This window comes from Apiospora kogelbergensis (genome assembly GCF_038363985.1).
Source record: "Apiospora kogelbergensis strain CBS 113332 chromosome Unknown utg000008l_segment0_segment0, whole genome shotgun sequence".
In the NCBI taxonomy this organism is placed as follows: Eukaryota; Fungi; Ascomycota; class Sordariomycetes; order Amphisphaeriales; family Apiosporaceae; genus Apiospora; species Apiospora kogelbergensis.
In genome coordinates, this window is record NW_027117425.1 from 3,036,737 (window position 1) to 3,056,201 (window position 19,465).

At 54.4% G+C, this 19,465-nt stretch overlaps 6 protein-coding genes across 6 annotated transcripts; 4 read left to right on the top strand and 2 right to left on the bottom strand.

Annotated features, from left to right (window-relative positions):
* Positions 1 to 681: 681 nt before the first annotated feature.
* PG998_012942 (uncharacterized protein) lies at positions 682 to 951 on the top strand (the record flags this gene model as incomplete). The annotated part of the gene is made up of 1 exon (XM_066879758.1): positions 682 to 951. One exon carries the CDS (start codon positions 682 to 684, stop codon positions 949 to 951), a length of 270 nt encoding a protein of 89 aa, XP_066726142.1.
* Positions 952 to 1,986: 1,035 nt separating this feature from the next.
* PG998_012943 (Kelch-like protein 40a) lies at positions 1,987 to 2,885 on the top strand (the record flags this gene model as incomplete). Its single annotated transcript, XM_066879759.1, has 4 exons — positions 1,987 to 2,027; positions 2,088 to 2,217; positions 2,299 to 2,380; positions 2,455 to 2,885. 4 exons carry the CDS (start codon positions 1,987 to 1,989, stop codon positions 2,883 to 2,885), a joined length of 684 nt encoding a protein of 227 aa, XP_066726143.1.
* Positions 2,886 to 4,513: 1,628 nt separating this feature from the next.
* PG998_012944 (uncharacterized protein) lies at positions 4,514 to 5,140 on the top strand (the record flags this gene model as incomplete). Its single annotated transcript, XM_066879760.1, has 2 exons — positions 4,514 to 4,702; positions 4,787 to 5,140. The coding sequence occupies 2 exons, from the start codon at positions 4,514 to 4,516 to the stop codon at positions 5,138 to 5,140; spliced, it is 543 nt and encodes a 180-aa protein (XP_066726144.1).
* A 2,469-nt stretch (positions 5,141 to 7,609) lies between these two features.
* Positions 7,610 to 8,353, bottom strand: PG998_012945 (uncharacterized protein; the record flags this gene model as incomplete). The annotated part of the gene is made up of 1 exon (XM_066879761.1): positions 7,610 to 8,353. The coding sequence occupies one exon, from the start codon at positions 8,351 to 8,353 to the stop codon at positions 7,610 to 7,612; it is 744 nt and encodes a 247-aa protein (XP_066726145.1).
* Positions 8,354 to 12,205: 3,852 nt separating this feature from the next.
* PG998_012946 (uncharacterized protein) lies at positions 12,206 to 14,578 on the top strand (the record flags this gene model as incomplete). Its single annotated transcript, XM_066879762.1, has 1 exon — positions 12,206 to 14,578. The coding sequence occupies one exon, from the start codon at positions 12,206 to 12,208 to the stop codon at positions 14,576 to 14,578; it is 2,373 nt and encodes a 790-aa protein (XP_066726146.1).
* A 1,000-nt stretch (positions 14,579 to 15,578) lies between these two features.
* Positions 15,579 to 17,395, bottom strand: PG998_012947 (MFS sugar transporter; the record flags this gene model as incomplete). The annotated part of the gene is made up of 2 exons (XM_066879763.1): positions 15,579 to 16,819; positions 16,888 to 17,395. The coding sequence occupies 2 exons, from the start codon at positions 17,393 to 17,395 to the stop codon at positions 15,579 to 15,581; spliced, it is 1,749 nt and encodes a 582-aa protein (XP_066726147.1).
* Positions 17,396 to 19,465: the final 2,070 nt, after the last annotated feature.

Below are 19,465 nucleotides of genomic sequence, written 5' to 3' on the forward strand. Positions count from 1 at the left end.
TAGGTAGATTCCGATCGTGACAGCAGACATCATCCTGGCCGGCCTTTCCTTTTTCTTTTGCTGGACTCAATAGTTGATGCAACACGTGATAATGAGCTATTTTGAAAACTCGTAGTTTCACAAAGGTGTGACAATTTCAAATGATGCCAGCCAAGTGAAATAGAAACCAGTTGGTTCTGTTAACAACAAGCTTCAACCCATAGGACGTTAGGGGCAGCGGTTGTTTGCGTGTCACGTTCAGGTTTGGTTGAGGGCCTCTTGTCCACTGGAGCCCAAAACATTTCCAGATATCTGGGCGCCGGAGGATCTCACCGGAGGAGCTAACCTTAAGAAACAGGCCCAGTGTAAGAGAAAGATCACGCCCGTATTTGTTATTCATATTGTTTGTAACAAAGCCATTGACTGATCGGCTTGCTTTTCTTTGTTTTAGGATGAGAAATACGTACATCATTAATGTCAAAGGGGATGTTTAATAAGTATTTTTCGTTTCAGCTCGTCTGTTCTCAAACACATTGATTATCGAAGCGATATGTTTGGGATTTCCATGTTATATATAGGGCACGAAATACCTCTGTCGATTTTGTTTTTGTTCCGTACCATACTATAGCACTCCAGCGGAATATGCCTGCAAACATTGACCAGCTTCTCACCAACACCCAAAATATCAACCAATATATCACCATGCCTAGCAAAAATCAGGCTACGAGTTCCGGGACTTCTGATCCCTACCAAGTCCTCCAGGTCGATCGTGATGCTAACCAGGCCACTATCGATGCGGCGTACCAACGCTTGAAGGCACAACTTGACCAAGCTCACAAGACTTTGAGCGACTTGAAGTCCAAGGAAAAGGAGGTCAAAGATGAGCACCGCCGGCAGGCTATTAACCAACAAACATGGGAGGACTACCAGGGGGCGGCGGCGCTTGGTCCCTTCCGGAGCTTGGGGAGATAAGGTACGTATGATGGCTTGGCCTAGCTAGATCACCTGACACGAGTTGTGGTAAGATGAACATAGTATAAATGAATAGAAATGAGTTCTACTACTCACATTATGGCACCTAGGCTTGCCCTAGAAGGTGATACCGAACTGACATCAGATGATATAGGGCTTAAGCTAGCCGTAAAGCATGACAATGCTGAAGATTTACTAGCAATAGACTGGGTCTCTGCTGTGATCATTTCGGTTGCCGGCTCCCTGGCACCTTATACCCCTTTTCAAGTTGTACGTGTACTTCGTCTCTCATATTGGACCTGTGATATCTCCTCGTCATATCCCATTTCATTTTCATCGTATCCGCTACAATTCTGTGGCGGCCTATAAGAACAAGAAATCAGGTAGCATCTGTAGCCGATATCCTTCTTGGGTTACAGCGGGTGATATATACTTTTGGGACTATGACATCCAGTATGTGCTACCTTATTCACTCACTCAGTTCCTTAGGCATCCGCCCATACACAAAGCCTCGGTGAGCCTCCTCCAGGCGGGGGCGTGTCACAGGCACGTCTCTCTGCGGCTTTCTTTCCTGCCGCGTTGCCCTGATATGCACCATCGCTAATACTGAAAACACGAGACACGTCCTCGTGGGGTAAACAAACAAGCATCTACAAGCTTTCACAATCACCGACTTGTTGCTGTAGCTAACACGCGTACCTACACCACAATATTCACCAAGCTAAGGGTGTGCGGACTCACAAACCTTTCTCAACTTCCTACTGCACTTCCACCGCAGACAAACCAAAACCACCACCGGCATTGCTTGATATTTTCTACTTTCTGTCATCTCCTCTTCGCTCCCCCTCGCTCTCCCTCGCTCCTCTCCATCTCTGCTTTCTATCATCTCTACCTGTGAGTATTCCTGCATCCGAGCATTTCTGCATTCCTAGCATATCTGCTTTCCAGCATCATCAACTCTGCAGCACTCCATCTTCCGGCGAGCAAAACCTTTTGCCACAATACCACCATCGTGTATCGAGAATGATCAGCAAAATGGCATCGAAGACCGATATCAAGACTGTGGGCGATTCGCGGTAAGTATCCAGGACTGGGCATGAGATAAGCGGTGTTGTTCGTTTGCTGACATAGAATAGCCTCTTCGAGACTGGGATGATGTTCGACACGGTCATCATTTGCAAGGACAGACGTTGGGGTCTCCATCGAAGTATCCTGGCTTCGCGCTGCCAGTGGTTCATGGAGAATTTGGTTCCGGAGGAGAATCAAGTATGTCATCCATCACGAAACGTCTTTCGAACGAACGTTCTTCTTGCAACAGAATTAGCTGACCAAACTTCAACTTTGCAGGAGGAAGACAAGATGCTCATCCGGCTCCACGAACTCTCCGGCGATCTTCTGCACACTCTTCTGAAGTTCATTTACACTTCTGGTACGTCACGGACATCTCCTCTTAGCTCTATCGGCTTTGGGGTTTGCTTTGTTTGCCTACTGACTTAGCCACAGAGATCGAGCATGCGCAAATCTCAGATAACCGCGTCCTTGCGACATTGTTCAACATGTCCGTCACATTCAAGCTCCCGACGCTGAGGGATGCAGTCCTCGACGAAGCTACACGCCTTGCAGGCGTCATTGCTTCGGGGCGTCGTAGTTCCGGTTACCGGCCCTTCACCATCCAGCAGCTCGACGAGCTATTCGGCGCAGTCCGCATCGCCTACAGCGGCGAGTACGCCCAGCAGAAATCGCTACGCAAATTCTACCAGAAGCTCTTCATAGACTGCAACGCTAGCGTGAGAAAGAGCCGCTACTTTTACGACTGTATGCGTACTATCCCTGTCTTCATGGTGGACATCACGGAGAACACAAACTTTTCCGTGAGATTTGCTGAGCAAGATAGTTACATTGACGGCGGTTATACGGGACCATGTGGATTATGAGCTGCTGTGGGTAAGGAATGTGGCGTATGTACGAGTACTATGACGGGCAGGATGTGATGGTGAATGTTTTGAGGGGTGTGTCTTTTGGGTGTGAAGGGAACGAAGCTATTGAGTTTCACGTCGATTTTTTATATGACAAGACTGAAGGACGGACAATATGGTTGATGGAGACGGTTTGGCGGCATGTGACACGGGAGCTATGATTTGTGTTGTATGCAATGTTTAGCAATTAATCGATTTGCCGTAATATCATCATTTCTTGATTCTGCCAAAGTATAGTGGGGATAAGAAAGGGGCGTATCAACTAGGCCAGGGACGACGATTGGTCAGAAGATAAGCGTATGACAACAGTTCCAAAGCTTAAAGAAAAGCTCCTGAAGCCCACCAAGGGCCAATCGACTACTGAGTATGGGAGTCACGAGTCCCCAGGTTCAGGGCGCAGTCGCCCGGGGGGAAGCGCGCCCGAAAGTAGACGTCGTCGTCGTCGCGTATTTGCCATGGTGGGGAGGAATCCGTTGATAGTGCCGATGAGACTTCCTGCATACACTGTCTCATCAACCGCTGGTTGTCCTCACAGTTGCTAATTACTCAAATACACTAGCTATTGAAAGGCCGTAGGATTCGGTTATAACACCAGCACTTCTAGCCTTTTACTTGATGTTATTCGAGGCTTGATGGAAACCATGATTGGAAAGAGTCTCAAGAACATCGTGTCATGGGCGGATACTCCGGTCATGGTCATATCCAACACGTCCATCGACGCTTCATTTTCTTTCCCTACGCAGATTATCAATATATGAAGAAATGCTGCCTATTGCAAATGACGCCGGTTGATAATTTGTCTGCTCCCATTGATATCAGACCCTATATTTTCCCGCTTGCCTTTTGGGCGTAGCCTTCCAAGTTGGTCTAGTCCTACTTCATATCTAAATAATCACAGTTAAAGCCCTGACGTCAAGCCACTCAAGGTCCGCAGTTAGGGCAAGGGATCACCATCAAAGTGGCCTTTTCAGGAGGGCCGGTGATGTCGCACCAACGCCCGCTGTGCCGCCGGCGCCGCCGTACTAAGGACTACCGCGCACTAGCGCTAGAGTAGTAGTTTTTCCCACCAAACCATGAACACTCACGTTCACACATTTTGTACCTCTGCTCACCATATACATAGGTATGCGAATGATGGTTGTACCAGACGCCCAATCAACAAGATGGCAGTGCGGCTGGACGACTTGATATTCCGCCGTCGGGCCATCATTCGGGCCATTGCATTCCTTCTCTACTGCCTGGAACGTTCGGACGCCAAGACGAGGAAAGGAGTTCATGGCATGCAAACCAATCAGAGCCCATGAGGCTCCTGGGCGTCAATGTGAACACCCCGATCGGGAAATGCGGCGCTCCTTCGCCATGCATGAAGAGTTCGAGCCGAGATTTGCTGACGGAAAGTCCCCCGTTGCCCCCACTTGGGAGATTGCACTAGGCAGGCAGCGGCGCAGGCAGCGATGCGGATTTGTGGAGGTGAGAGCATCCTAGTATAAATACGATGAATCCTTCGCTGGGAGGAAGGGGGCAAGGAAACCATCTCGTCAAGAGCCATCTTTAGAGTTCCTCTCCATCCACTCACAGCCGCCGCCATGTTCGCCCTTGCCTTCGGTCTCGCCCTCCTGCCCGCCCTCGGCGCCGCGTACCAGGTCGACCCGCCCAGCACGGCCGCGCCGGACACCATCCAGGACTGCACGTACTGGCAGGTGGCCGCCAGCGACGATACCTGCGCCAGCATCAGCGCCTGGTGGGGCATCACGCTGGAGCAGTTCAACGCCTACGTAAGTATCGCCGCACTCGTCAAGGGAGGGGGCGGTGCCGGGGGTAGAAGCACTTTGAACTAACTAGCTGCCGCAGAACCCAAGCCAGGCCGCGGGCTGCAACCTCACCGTCGGCAACTCGTACTGCATCGAGCAGAACTTCGGCATCCCCCGGCGACGCCGACGCCCAGCAGCACGAGCGTCAGCAGCACCAGCAGCACGGCAGCGCCCTCGGCTACGCCCACCTCCATCCTCGCGGTCTGCGAGGACCAGATGGGCAGCTACAACGAGTTCTGCCCGCGGTGCCTCTCGGGGTGCGAGTCGCGCACGCCGGATATCTGGGGCCAGTGCTTCTACAGCATCGCCTCCACCATGAACTACTACCAGAGCGATTGCTGGCAGCACGGCGGGCGGGACTGCAAGAACCAGGCCGCCGACAAGGTCTGCCCCCGCAAGTAATCGGCCAAGGAGGGATACACAGGTTGGGAGTGCCAGGAATGGTATATATGTAGACTCACACTTACATAATCTTAATTGATGTGGAATCCCCAGATACTGTGACTCAAATCCTGAACACGACCTTCTTCAAGATGGACGTCATCCAAATAGTGTCTTCCACCCTCAAAGGAACAGTATGCATCAGAATACTAGCTGTTATCTTTCTCAGCTTGATTTACATTGGCTGGTATGCAATATTAGTATGACCAAAAATAAGTCAGTATGATCGTCGTTATCCTTCCTACTTTTGTACTCTTGAAAAGCTTGCTTGATGTCAGATGATTTCGCCAAATATTCAACTTTGTGTACACCGCCATGGCAATGCTCGCAGTCTTTCTCTACTTCCCACGATTAGTTGGTTCTAAGATAGGGGTGTGCTCTACAGGAGAATAATTTTCTGTAAAAATAAGTCACGCCGTGAATCCACAATGTATTTGTCATATAACGCTTAGCCCCTGAATTAGAGTGGGTGGAACTTTGTACCATCAGATGTTCCCGAGCACGGAATTGGTGCCAGCTCAGGAAGGAAGCTACGGAAGGCGGACGAGCCAGATGCAGCGCGTGCCACAGGTGCGGTCAAAACAGACACAACTGGATCTAACGCTGCCGGCACATTATTGGTCCTACGGGAAGCTACAAGCATCCAGATTCAGGATGTCAACTCATGTCCGCCTGTGAATTACATATTGTTCATAATATCGACAGCGTTGTTGACATGAAACTTGGGGAGTGGGAGCAATGAGTTGCTTGAAGAGATAATGAAGAGAGTTCTGAGATGTGAATACGTAGATGTACAGATAAAGCAGGGGACTGCCAGTTCAACAGTCACCAGTCAACATGGAAGAAGCAATTGGTTTGGGAGTTTGGATCGTGAATTTGAGATGAGAACGAAAAGAAGAATACACATGCGAGGAGGAAAGACGAATGCACATGAGAGAAGCGGTTTCGTGAAGCAAGTGGTTGAATTCGCGTTGAAAAAGAAAAGTTGTTGAAAAAAGCCAAAGAAGAAGACGGCTCAAGACAGACTCGAAATCCATGCTTCCTGGAAATTCTGACGGAGATTTAATATGACTTCACTCCTTTCCTGACGACTACTTTTACCGCTCAGCTATTTCGCCCAGCTTCCTGGCGGGAACGTCTGATGGGAGATTGACTTGCTGGTTGGCATTATGAGGTTTAGCTGGGGGGATTGGTGGTTTACAGGCTGGTAGGTAGGTAGGTGATTGATGCCTGAGGGAGGGAGGGAGGCTTTGATTGTTGTCAAGTCAACAATGGAGGGAGGGAGGCTCGGTGCGGTTGGGGACGGGACAATACATGGTAACCACACTTCCATCACAGGGCCTGGCTGCTGTAGCTTGTTAGGTAGGCGTACGAGCACCTGCCCTCCCCGTCTGCCCTACTGGACTCGCATCAGGCCTGGCTATGAGATGGTCCGGGGTGACCGGCCCCCTATCTCGTCATGTTCATACGTCCAAAGCCCACACTTCCAACACAGAATAAGGTCCCACATCCAAGAGGCTGGCTTCCTTGACGGCTTCAGCGCATGCATAAGCTACAGTATGATGATTCATCTTCCATCTTGCGTACAAGCATGGCTTACTGCCAGTACCCTGGCTGATCGTTCAGGCGCCTGGCTTCTCCACTACATTCGCCATCGCCAACAACTTCTGAGAAAATGAAGAAAGATGCTGGTGGGACACCCTTCCCCCTGTCTAAGCACGAGGCGAAGGGTAGTATGTCAATGAGATGGGACTTCACGAGCGCCAGGCCAAACATTCCGTAGCTGCCCAGACGCCGCCACGCCACTGCCCCAACAATGCCACTGCTTGTTTCCCATGTAGCAGCTGAAAGAAAACCGGCACTTCATCCAAGTTGACCATATTGGTAACATGGCGTACCTAGAGGAAGCCAGCTTGGTAGGTGGAGATTAATGGTCATCTGCCCACAAGCCACACGCTGGCAGTAGTGGACATACATGATATTAAGTCAAGATTTCATGAAGATCCAATTGCATATCACGGAAAGGCAATATCAGATAGCTTCCAAACCAGTCACTAGCAAAAGCGGGAGCAAAGAAGGATGAGGTCGTGTAAGTCAATAATTCGTGTCCGCAGACCCGGCTTGCCTGCCAAAAGGGAGAGGCGCTATACAAAATGTACAAGAGTGGAGACTAATGAAGGTTGACTCTGGCCTCCAACGTCCCCTATAGTGCCCGGCCCGGCCGTGTTGTCACAATTTTCCCGATATCCTGTGTTTTTTCCGTTCTTGGGCCGACCTCGCCCCATCCCTGCATCCTCCTCGCAAGCCGGAACCGCACGAGCCCAAAGGCTCGTCGTGATGGATATACACCCCGCTAACGCCATGCTGAATGAAAAAAAAAATTGAAGCTGTTAATAAGACATTTGTTTGTACAAGCAGAAGCCTGGCCACTCAAGCCTCAAAGACACCCTTGCCCTCGCGGCGGTTGAGCTCCCGGAGCACGGCCACGACCCCGTTGGATCGCAGGCGCTCGAGCACCATCTTCATGCCGTCGCGGGACTTGACCATCTGGTCGTCCGTCTTGGTCGAGGCGATGGTTTCGATGCTGCTCTGGATGCGCTTGGCGCCCCAGCCCGAGATCCAGCCGAACGGCTTCCGGGCGTTCTCCTCGTTGGCCGCGGCCGCCTTGTCGGCCTTGCGGCTGCCGAGGGTGGAACGGTACGAGAAGGTGGTGGAGACCCAGGTGTTGGAGGACATGGGCGGGCGGGCGGCGGCGGCGGAGAGGGCCGAGGCGAGGTCGGCCTGCTCGGGCGGGTTGGCCGAGTAGTGCTGGGACTCGGTGACGCTCAGCACGCCGGTGAAGTTGAGGTTGCGGCTCTCCGTCTTCATCCAGCCCTCCCTGATGTCGACGACGCTGTTCTCCAGGACGTAGGTCGACTTCTCGCCGGCGCCGCCGGTGACGCTCGTGGGCAGCAGCTTGATGATGGCCGAGGGCATGCGCGACTTCTTCAGGTGGATGCGCGTGGTGTAGAGGCGCCCGGTCTCGGGGTCGACGTGGGACTCGATGGTGTCGGTGGAGAGCACGTGGGCGGAGAAGGGATTGAGCTGAGGGGAGTAGTAGCGGAGGAAGAAGGCGAGGGTGACGGTCGGGAAAGGGTGGGTGTAAGTGTGGTTGGTGGTGTGGGTGAGAACCATGGTGGCGGTTTGGGGCGGAAGCACTGGCTGGTCGAAATCGGTTCGTGGGAGCAGCTTCTAGTTGGGTCGCAGCTAGTCGGTCGGACTGATCTCAATGGAGCTCGAGAAGGGCGGACTTGTTTGGTCGAAAAGTCCTTCTTATTGTCGACAGGCTGGATTGGTCGGGTCTTGGGTGGTTTGGTGGATTGGTGATTTGGGTGAGGCCGGATCGTCAGTCGCAGTCCAAGGCAGTCAAATTTTGCCTTGACATGACAGACGATGATGGAAGATGGATGGAGAGATGTAATAACAAGTCAAGAGGAGGGAGGGAGAGCGGGGGAAAGGCCAGTAGTAAGTATTAGATGGGATATTGTACGTATGTATGCGGATGGGTGTCACCACTTTCCTGCCAAACCACAGCCCGAACCAAAAGAGAGCACGAAGCGTCAAGCGTGGTAATGTGGTGTTGGAGTATGTGGCTGCCGGACTCGAATGATGTCGAACAACGCCCCCCCTTGAAGAGAAAGTTGGGCAGAGAGTGAGGCCGGGTTAATCCAGCCTCTCCGATTGGCCGGAGCTCTGCTGGCACCCCGCAGCCAGCGGCATTCGAGCGATTCAATTGGTCGGGCTCGTCATTAGGTCACGCGATGCGGGGAATCAATCGATTTCAGAAAAGCCTGTGCACGTGCATTCTGCCGCCAACCGCCAAATGCCTAATGCACCAAATGTTATGCACCGCCGCAGCAGACAAAGCTCAACCCGGCAGTGGCAAATTTCCCCAGATTTGGTCCGCAACGGGCTTCGTGCGGCTCATTTACTCAACGACCAAGAATGATGTAATTGTAGACATAGTCAACTTCATTCTTCCGTAGATATCCTTCGCTAAACAGACAGACAAACACAGAGCATTGAAAGGCAGCTGTCTCCCGACTTCGTTTCACATGCCGGGCCTCGACGCTGCAGCCAATCCACGCACGAATCGCCGCATCAGGCCACGCATCTTACGATCATCTCTGCGAGATCTCAACGGGGTGGATCTTGGCTGCATCGGTCCGATCAATCACTGGCCCCCGTCGATATTGCCCTGCCAGCATGTTGTGGTCGATCGGCTGGCGGTTATGGAAATTGAGTTGTGCTCCGTAGCAAGCAAGCTACTATCTGTGCTATCGCTTGTTGCTTTCGAGTGTTACAAGTCACCGTATCATGCGAGAATCGAGCCACGTCTGCCCATTTTCCGGAATACAATCACTCCAGTGCTATTGCCACATACTTCACAAACACACCGTCCAACCTAGATTCATTACCACATTGTGACAATCGCCCGGCTTCGCGGGAAACATGCCGCTTCTCGTCCCCTCGTCTTCTCCACTTCTTGCCGATTAGCTTTGGCGGGAGTTTAAGCTTACTTCGACCCCAAGATGATCTTAGTCAGGGAGGAGTCAAGAAAGCCTGGCAAAATGCATGCCCCCGAACGGCACAGCGACTCGGCACAAGGTAGGTTATTGAATCAATATACATTCGTGACCTGTATCGCGTTTTTCGATAGCATCTAAGCTGAGATCCAGTCCTTTTTCATTTGCAAGAGGAGTTGGCCCTGCATCTCCACTGACCAGGCCACCCTCCTAGTCATGCTGGATTTCTTTATCTTCACCGTCTACCAGACGCTCAGGAAGCCTTGGCCAACATGTCTCCAGTAATGCTACCAATTGTAATGACCACGATAAGTATCACATGTGATCACTCGTTCCATACGTGGATGGCACAAAGGAACTCGAGCAAAAAGAGGACATTGGCTGGGCAAACGTGATGAGATTGCGGACACATCGTCTCAAATCGGCATGTCTCCATGCATTGAGGTCTGCCAATTGGCTATTTCATCATGGATCCAAGGCACCATTCTCTTTCTTTCTTTATTTCTTTCTCTTCGGTTCAATGTCAAGGCGTCAAACCAATAGAATTCAAGACAACGTGGAGTTCGCACTGAGGAAGAGGCATTGCCCTACTTAACTCATGACCATTCTGTGTCTGTCATTTGTAACTGCTCTGTCAGGTCTGTATTGGCATCGTGGCAAGGGCAGAACCAATATCGTTAAATGGGCCACCTGCCTTGATATGATTCTCATCTTGTAAAATGTATGTTGGGATCCGGGTTCTTGATTGATCGTTCCTGGATATGCTAGTTCTCTGTGATTGAAACCCTACCTCGATATTGCAATTGCGTTCTACATATCCACGGTGGATTCTCCCTGAAACGACCATTTGAAACAGAGGGCTATCCAAACCACGGATTCCCTGAAACGGTTAATCCATCTGGCGACAGGTGTTAGCTCATCTTTTGGAACCCGAACAGATAGATTCCGAATAGTTCGAGCAGAATAATAATGGTGTGGAGCAATTCTCCCTTCGGTCGACACATTCTGGAGCCAAAATTCGCCAGTCTCTTTCGCACAGATGGGTTCATCTAGCACGCTGGTTTCGCATCATTCTCGGCAGTAAGCCCGTGGTTCCGTCTCGGAACTTCGTCCATCGAGTTTGGGCAGGAATGTTACACACACCGGCATATCAATGTAGCCAAGGTCAGCAGACGGAATATATGTCAGCAAATGTTCTCAGAATGCTTAGAAATTCCGAAACTTAACTCGCCAAAATTGTTGTCTTCACTGCCACTGAGCCATGATGCTTCCGTACTCACGCACGAGCGTCGACGTGGTCCTCGACTCAAGTGCAACGCCCCAAGATTGTCCGAGTGGGGTGTTTTCCCAAGGGAAACAAAGACAGGAATATAAAAACCCCTTCCACATCCCAACTCGCGCATTTCCAGCGCCCTTCTGCTCTCATCTACGAAAGTGCTTCGCCATCCTTCGATGCGGGCTAATCCTTTGCATCTGGAAAACTTCGGGCTTGTGTGGCTACTAGAGACGTTCGAGCCGGGTATGGCTTCAAGCCCCTGGGCGGTGACATCGAAGTTGTGGTGGGCACATGGAGGGCATGTTGTGTGAACGAAGGAGCGTCTACACTGGTGGTCCAGGAAGGCTCGTTTTCCCTCCATGGCCAAGCCGGACGATATGGCAACGGAAGCCCAAATACCGGTGATGAGCTGAGCGGCCTAGCACGCATCAAAAAAGCAGTGTTCCCTCCTCGAGAGGCCTGTTTTCCCAATTGCATAGCCGCGTGACTGAGGTATCTGCTATTTTTTCTCTTCTTTCTTTCTCGGTTCGATGCTGAGCTGTCAACCCGTATTTGCTATCTTTGCAGCATAGTCAACTGGCTGGATAAGGGGTTTGCTACAAGAAGAAGGAGGCTATAAGTCAGCACACTGAGCCTTTCGATCTATCCCGCTTGTTGGCTCTCCTTTCAAGCAATGTGACGCAACGAGCGCTATTTTTGTTTCTGCGTCTGCAGGTTATACACGTGATTCTTCCACTGGCTGTAATGTGATCTGCGTGGACGTGCTCCTCTCGACGCCCATCATGCCCAACTGCAGTCAGCCGCCCCCACCAGCCGCTGCGGTACACTTGAAACACATCCACAATGCGGGACGCCAAGATGGACTTCATCAATCATCGGCGAGCGTTGGTGCTGCACGCATCCACGCGCGGCCTGCGCTTAATCTCGCGTCCTCGTAAGCTGCGCCGCCCCTGTGTCGGGGCCTCTTTCATTGGTGCGGGGGATCTTTGTATATTGGATTCCTCCGGCACTCGATCATAGACCCTTGCAGCTCCAGATTGTTTGTATTCTTGATGTCCTACTAAGTTTCTTAACTACTAAACGGCTACGGCGGAGTTCTCTTTCCTGCATAATCGACGGAGGTCGCACACTTGTTGGTCTCTTCAGTTCAAGGTCTTCTTTCAGTGCAATGCGAACCGGCCCAAGATGGCATACAACGCAGTAAATGCAAAGTTGTCTCCGAATAGCGGCCTTGGTCCAGCCGTCTTCGACCAAGTGTCTCTGGACTCTGACACGACCAGGGCCGGTGCTCCACGTCCCGTGTCCCGGCTTTCGAATATAGAAGTAGCCGATGTCTTACAGTCGCTACCAGGTCCTCCCAAAGAGAACCATTACGCTCCGGTCAGGGACGGCCAAGACCCCTCTCCGCCGACCTCTGAGCGTCTCCAGTACCGCATCTTCACCCATTGGAAGTGGGAAATCCTCGCGCTGCTGGTGTCCATCGGCATCGTCGTCGCCATGTACGTGTTGCTGGTCGAGTTCAACGACAAGCTGGTGGCCGACTGGCGGTTCCCCATCAACCTGACGACGCTGCTGGCCCTGCTGGCCACGGTCCTGCGGGCGGCGCTGTTCGTGCCCCTGACGTCCATCCTCGCCCAGGCCAAGTGGGGCTGGTTCGGCGACCGCCCGCGCCCGCTGCAGGACCTGCAGCGCATCGAGAACGGCAGCCGCAGCATGCTGGGGGCCGTGCGCCTGGTGCCGCTGGCCGCGCGCGTGGGCGTGCCGACGCTGGTGGCGGCGGCGCTGTCGGTCGTCTCGCTGGGCATCGGGCCCTTCGTGCAGCAGGCCGTCGGCACGCAGACGTGTGTGCGGCCCGTCTCCGACGCCCCCGGCGGCGAGGTCCAGGCCGCGGTGCCCTACACGCACTACGTCAGCAGCCCGGGCTACGTGTCGCCCCGCCAGGCGGGCAACCAGTCCAGCATCCTGTCCATGGTCTACTCGAGCCTGGCGGGCGCCGTGCCGGACCCGGGCAGCGAGGTCCGCTTCCAGTGCACCACGGGCAACTGCACCTTCGACAACGGGAACCCGCCCGCGAGCAACGGCAACGGGCCCCGCGGCGGCTCGTCCGTCTTCTCGACCATGGCCCTGTGCCACAAGTGTCTCGATGTAGCAGACCTCTTGACCTTTGAGCAGGAAATGAAAATCACCACGTTGGCCAACTTGCCCAACAACATGAGCCTGGAAATCGGCGGCCCGGCGTCGCTGGGGCTCGGGTACGGGGCGGACAAGCTCGTCTCCAAGACGGGGAATCTGGGCTGGCTGGAGGGCAAGATGGACGCCGAGACGCGCCACATGGCGGCCATGGCGTTGGCCAACGTCACCATGCTCACGGTCAGCAACCCCCAGCTCGACCAGATGGAACTCAGCGTCCCGCAAAGGGAAAGCCTGGCCGTCGCTTCCACGTGCATCCTCTACGCCTGCATCCGCACCTATTCCGTGGCCGTGACCAACGGCAAGCTCCGCGAGGACCAGCTATCGACTACGCCGGCGACCTCAGTCCCCACAAAGCCCGGACGGTTTGCCCCCACCGGAGACGCCGTCGTGGTAAAAACTCCATGCTGGGTGGGAAACAAAACGTACGAATTATCCAAAGACAACACCTGGTCCTGCTCTCGCGACAGCAACAACGACAGAAAGCAGAGAAAACGAACACGCGAGCGATGCGACGTGGACGAAGCCGAAGTCCAGCAGCAATGCTACTACCGCCAGGACGTCCTGCACGTCGTGGGCATGATGAGCGCCCTGGACTACAACTTCAACCTGGACTGCTACACGCGCAACGGCGCCATCAACTGCATCGAGTCGCGCGCGGACAACAACGGCAAGGGCAGCTGGGCCGAGGCCCTGTACAATTCCAACGCGACCTCGGCGCGCGTCGAGCAGCAGTTCGCCTCCTTCGCTAATTCCATCTCCAACCGGTACCGCATGAGCTTCGGCGCCAGCGAGCCGCCGCGCAGGAGCAGCAGTAACGGCGAGAAGCTGCCGCCGCCGGCCGGCAATGCCACCTTCGGCCAGGTCCGCGGAACCGCCCTGCAGACGACGGCGTGCAACGTGGTGCATCTGGTGTGGCTGACGTTTCCCGCTGTCATCGCGGGTATCACGGCCGTTATCTTGCTGTGGACCGTGGCGGGGTCTTGGGTGAGGCGGGGGGAGCGGCCGGTGTGGAAGGACAACCTGTTGCCGTTCTTGCTTTACAGCCATCGCTTCAAGACTTGGGACGAGGGGAGCGATGGAGCGTCGGAGGCGGACTATCGTGGCGATGTCGGTGGTGGCGGGGACGAATCAGGACCCATGCAACATCCTTACCGTAATGGCAATAGCCCGCCAGCGGCGTCGTCGGATGCTGACGACGCGAGGCTTTTAGAGACTCACGAGATGACCCGTGTAGCGAAGAAGCTCCAGGTCCGCTTTGAGTGGCCCCACGCCGGTGACAGTGAGAGCGGCGGGTTTGCGAGTGTGCTTCGGCAGAGAGAGAATCGTAGTAGGAACGTGGAGGTCGACTCGCTGATGCAGCAATGAATCACGCCGAGACGAAAATAGAAATCATACCTATAGCATAATGTGACCAGCGTTTTCTCCCGTTATTCGGTATCCATCTTCCTCACCCTTCTTGACTGCGTCATTGAGGGCTGTACGTTGTCTCGGTACGAAATACCTTTGAGGTGGCAGTCTAAGCTCAGACCATACATCCGGCAGATTCTGGTTCCAAACGAATTGGCAATATTATACAGATAGGGAGTACGATCCATATTCTCTTGGAAATCGTCCCTAGACATTGAATGGAAGAACAGTAAAAGCGTCCTGCCTTCTTTACCTATTACGGATTAACTCGAGGGTCATGGTTTCCAACAGGTATAAGTCCACGGCGCTACAGTTCCAACGTCATCTGTTTGACTTGAATAAGAGGAAAGACATGCCGCCTTGGGTATAATTAGTCACACATAATATGCCTGCTGGAGCGATGCTGCAATGCTGCACTGCCCCGAAAATTATGGCTTAGAGGTCTACTAGTGAGATGCGAAATTGACCGAGCGAAAAAAGGTCGAGAATTGCGAAGGATCAAGCTTGATGTGGCCTTATTGGTCATACTGCGCCTGCCTCGAGAGTGAAGTGGAAAAACCCTGACCGCAATGCAGCACTGCCCCGAAAATCACGGCTCAGTGCTTGGGGATTGCATAACAGAATAACTCGAGAATTGCGGAAGGACAAGCTCTCTGCGATCTTATTGGTCGTACTTGGACATCGAGATCCAGCTCTTTAAGTTAATGGCCAGCCTTACACATTGGATATCAGACGGGTCGGCTCTTGTTCTAATTGTGATTTTTGATATTTTACTTCTTGTTTGCCATACATGGCGTCTTGACAAAAGGCTCGAAAGCCAAAGGAATCAGGGTATCTGAGCTCATATATACACGTAAACAGCATTCTTCTTCTCTCCTCTCCTACTCGTTGTGCAACACCACTCCCCTCGCCCCTGAACAACACGGCCTCACACTTGGAGTGGATAGATCGCTCTGCTCTAGATCTCGTCCATCTTCTCCTTCTTCTCGACGTCGGCCTGGACGTCGTCCGGGTGGGGCGCGGCGGTGCCGATGTGGGACCATCGGCCGTGGAAGAAGTCGCTGAGGCCCTTGGAGGTGTTGCGGAGGTTCTCGGCGACGACCTCGCGGGTGGGGCGCTCGAACAGCTGGTCGATCTCCTCGAGCGTCTTGTTCTTGGTCTCGGGCATGAAGATGAGCTGGTAGAACCAGCCGATCACCGCGATGCCGCCGTAGAAGCCCAGCATCAGGCCCTCGGGCTTCATCACCTCCTGCATCGCCGAGAAGTTGTACGTCACGATGAACGACGCCAGGAACAGCAGCGCGTCCGACGTCGTCATGCCGTACGACCGCAGGTACGTCGGGTACACCTCGGACGGGATCACCCACGTCAGGCACGCGTAGCAGCCGAAGAAGCCCATGTAGAGGATCAGGCCGATCATGTACATGGCGGTCGAGCCGCTGAGGTTGGTCTCGATGGGGATGCGGTGGCTCATGGCGATGAGGACCAAGCCGACGAAGAAGCCGGGCAGCATCATGTTGGCCCAGAAGCGGCGGCCGAACTTCTCCATGTAGAAGATGGCGGGCAGGGTGCCGAGGAGCAGCGAGCCGCCGCCGACGAGCGACATGTAGTTGGCCTTCTCGTCGTCGAAGCCGATCTGGCTCATGAGCACCGACATGTAGTACATGATGGCGTTGACACCGGTCAGCTGGCCGAGCAGGATCATGATGTTGGCGTAGATGAGGGCGCGGCGCGCGCGCGGCACCGTGAAGAAGTCGAGCCAGGGGAAGCGCTTGTTGGTGGCGCCCTCGGCGACCGACTGCTGCTCGTCGAGCACCGACACCTTCATGACGAAGAACTCCTCGCGCGACGCCTCGGTCTCGACGCCGCGGATGCGCTTCCACACCTTGAAGGCCTCGAACGTCTTGCCCTTGTGCATGAGGAAGCGGGGCGACTCGGGCAGGTACAGCATGCCGATGAGCATGATGGTGGAAAAGACGAGCGAGGAGCCGAGGATGTAGCGCCAGTTGCCCGGCACGTGCAGGAACATGGCGGCGACGGCGTAGCCGAGCACCTCGCCGAGCGCAATGTTGAACTGGTAGAGCGACACGAGGTTGCCGCGCACCCGCCGTTCGACCGTCTCGGCGACGTAGACGGGGACGGTACCACCCTCCAGACCGACGCCGAGGCCGAGGATAACACGAGAAGCGACGATCATGCCTGCGAGAAGGGGCCACAAGTTAGCAACGTATTACAATAAGGAAGGAATCGACGACAAAGAAGCTTACCAAAGTTTATGGAGCCGGCCTCGATGGCGGCACCGATGGTGTAGAGGATACAAGAGATGATGATGGACCAGCGACGGCCGAAGGCCTCGTTACAGGGACCGAGGAGCAGGGCGCCGCCGACGGCGCCGAGCGGCATGCCCGAGTTGACCAGGCTGTTCTGGCGGGTGTCGAGGCCGAGGTCCTTGGGCAGGTAGAGGTTGGCGCCGGAGATGAGGGACTGGTCGAGGCCGGAGAGCAGGCCGCCCATGGAGGCGAAGGCGACGATGACCCAGGTGAAGTGGCGCGGGTCCTTGAACTGGAGGTCGAAGAAGCCGTTGCGCAGGCCGCCCTCGGCCGCCAGCTTCTGCTCCATCTCGTTGATCAGCGAGTCGACCACGGCGCCGCCGGCCTGCGCGACGGCGAGCGCGTCCTTCTCGTTCAGCGCCGGCAGGCCGTCGTGCGGGTACTCGACCTGGTCGGTGCGAGCCTTGCCGCCACTGCCCGAGGGCACTGACGATACCTCAGCCATGTTGGGGTGTGTGTGGGAATGTGTGCGGATGAACTGATCGGGAAGAGCGACACACGCGGGATGGGGGAGAAAAAGAGGAAGCGAGGAGGAGCTGATGAAGGCGGGCTCGGGAACCCTTTTGAGGCGGATGGATGGAGGAGAGCACTGCAGATGGCCAGGAACTCGAGCGGCACTTGCCTTGTCCTTTTAACATCCCTGGTGAACTGTATTCGCTCCTAGACGTAGAGCCGCCAGCCGCCTCAAGGCCTCATCGTTGCAAGCAGGCCGTGGCCTCCACCGTCACGAGATTGCTCGAGACGCGACGCCGTCATGGTGGAGAAGGTGTTTGCATACTGAGTGTTCCCGGGGAGAGTAAGGCCGAAGTACCAGCGATTATTTCCACTGGGGCCCCAGCGGATCTCCTCCGACAAAGCAACCACTCTCCAGCTTTTGCCCTCGCCAGCTTTCCTGGAGTTCGATGGGACCCGGGGGGCTGCTCTGGGGCACACACACACCATATGGCCTAGAGCCTAGAACTTGGCCCCAAAAGTCGACACATAACTGGGCCGTCGTATGGTTACCGTGGTGAGATGGGCGGATGGACAGATTTTTTTCTTCTTTCTTCCCCGGCCCAGACGCAAAGTCGGATCTCGCCCATGACCAAGATACCGTATCAGCGCATGGAACAAGCCAAAATCGACGACCCCACTCCCAGCGACACCGGGTCTTTTTTGGAAGACTGTTGGGTGCTTCTTTTTTCACCTGACTTGACAACTGAAAACCTGCCCTACCATAGCGGCCGTTCCTCCCCCTGGCGCAATCAAGCAAAGCCAAGGACGGCAATTGATCGTCGCTAAAAGCTTTTCTCGGGGCTAGCTAAGGATGTCGATGGCCTTGGCTCCCGCCGGAAGCTTATGTATCAGGCCGTGGCTGTAGCGGAAAATATCTTTTTGAAGTGAAAGCTTGCGGTGAAGGCCTTGCTAGCCGGTAGGGGGCGGCCATTTTGCCCAAGTTGGGCTTTGACGGGTGATGGATGGTCGCAGTCGCAGACGGGGACCCCTGCAAAAGTTGGCAGTGATGACTGAGCCGTCCCTGACTCGCCGGCGCGGGGACTGCGTACAGTGGCGGCCCACAGCGAGCCCACGTTCTGGCCGAAAAGCGCCCGGGACTAAGTCAGACGACTCGTTCCGAGACAGCACACAGCAGACAGGCAAAGAGACGGACGACGGATTTCGAGGCACGACTTTCGATGGTCAGGCGTAAGCGGTGATTTCGATTCTCGGGCGACATGTCATCCATCTGCCTTCACCGCGTCGGCCGTCTCGTTTCTTGGCAGATCCAGAATGTTTCTATTAGGTAATGGGTGTTTTCTTGTATGCCCTCATTTCACGTATATTGCATCGACTCCACTAGTCCAGTGTGCTGGAATGGCCGAGTTCTGGTTGATCGTGCAGACGGCCATTCCAGATACAGTTGCAGATAACAGTGGACTGGACAAGACGACAGCTGCCACCACAGAACTGGGAAAAGATGTGTTTGGAATTTGGGGTATGTGAGGGGAGATTTTGGGGAATTCACCGAGTCTGTCCGAAGTGGGTGACGACGCATGGGGAAGGGGGGAGAAGACGGAGAAGACGGAGAAGACTCGAAACTTGTTCGTTTTCTAGCTGCTCTCTCTCCGACGTGGGATGCGTAGTGGGGTGAGTCCACTGGACTCAAGCTGAAAATTTCCCAGGCTGGCGCTAGCAGTCCCTGTAGGGAGGAACGCTAACTTCTCCAGGTCTAGTCCCCACGGGGGCAATTGGGTGTTCCTCTCCCCAGAACATTCGACATCAGGAACAGCTCAACCACATTCTAGAGCCCAACAGTATCATGCACATGCACATGCCATGCAACATCGCTGCCGTTTCCTGCCGACTCTGTGAGGCATATTATCGGCCTGGGCGACCTGGGCGGGCTGGGCGTGGCCATGTCCAGATCCGGGGCAATCTGTACCCCCAACTCCTGACGCCGTACACTTTCTTTCTCTCTCTCTCTCTCTCTCTTCATCTGTACTCCCTCACTTCGCTAAGCCCTAGTTAGAGCAGATGC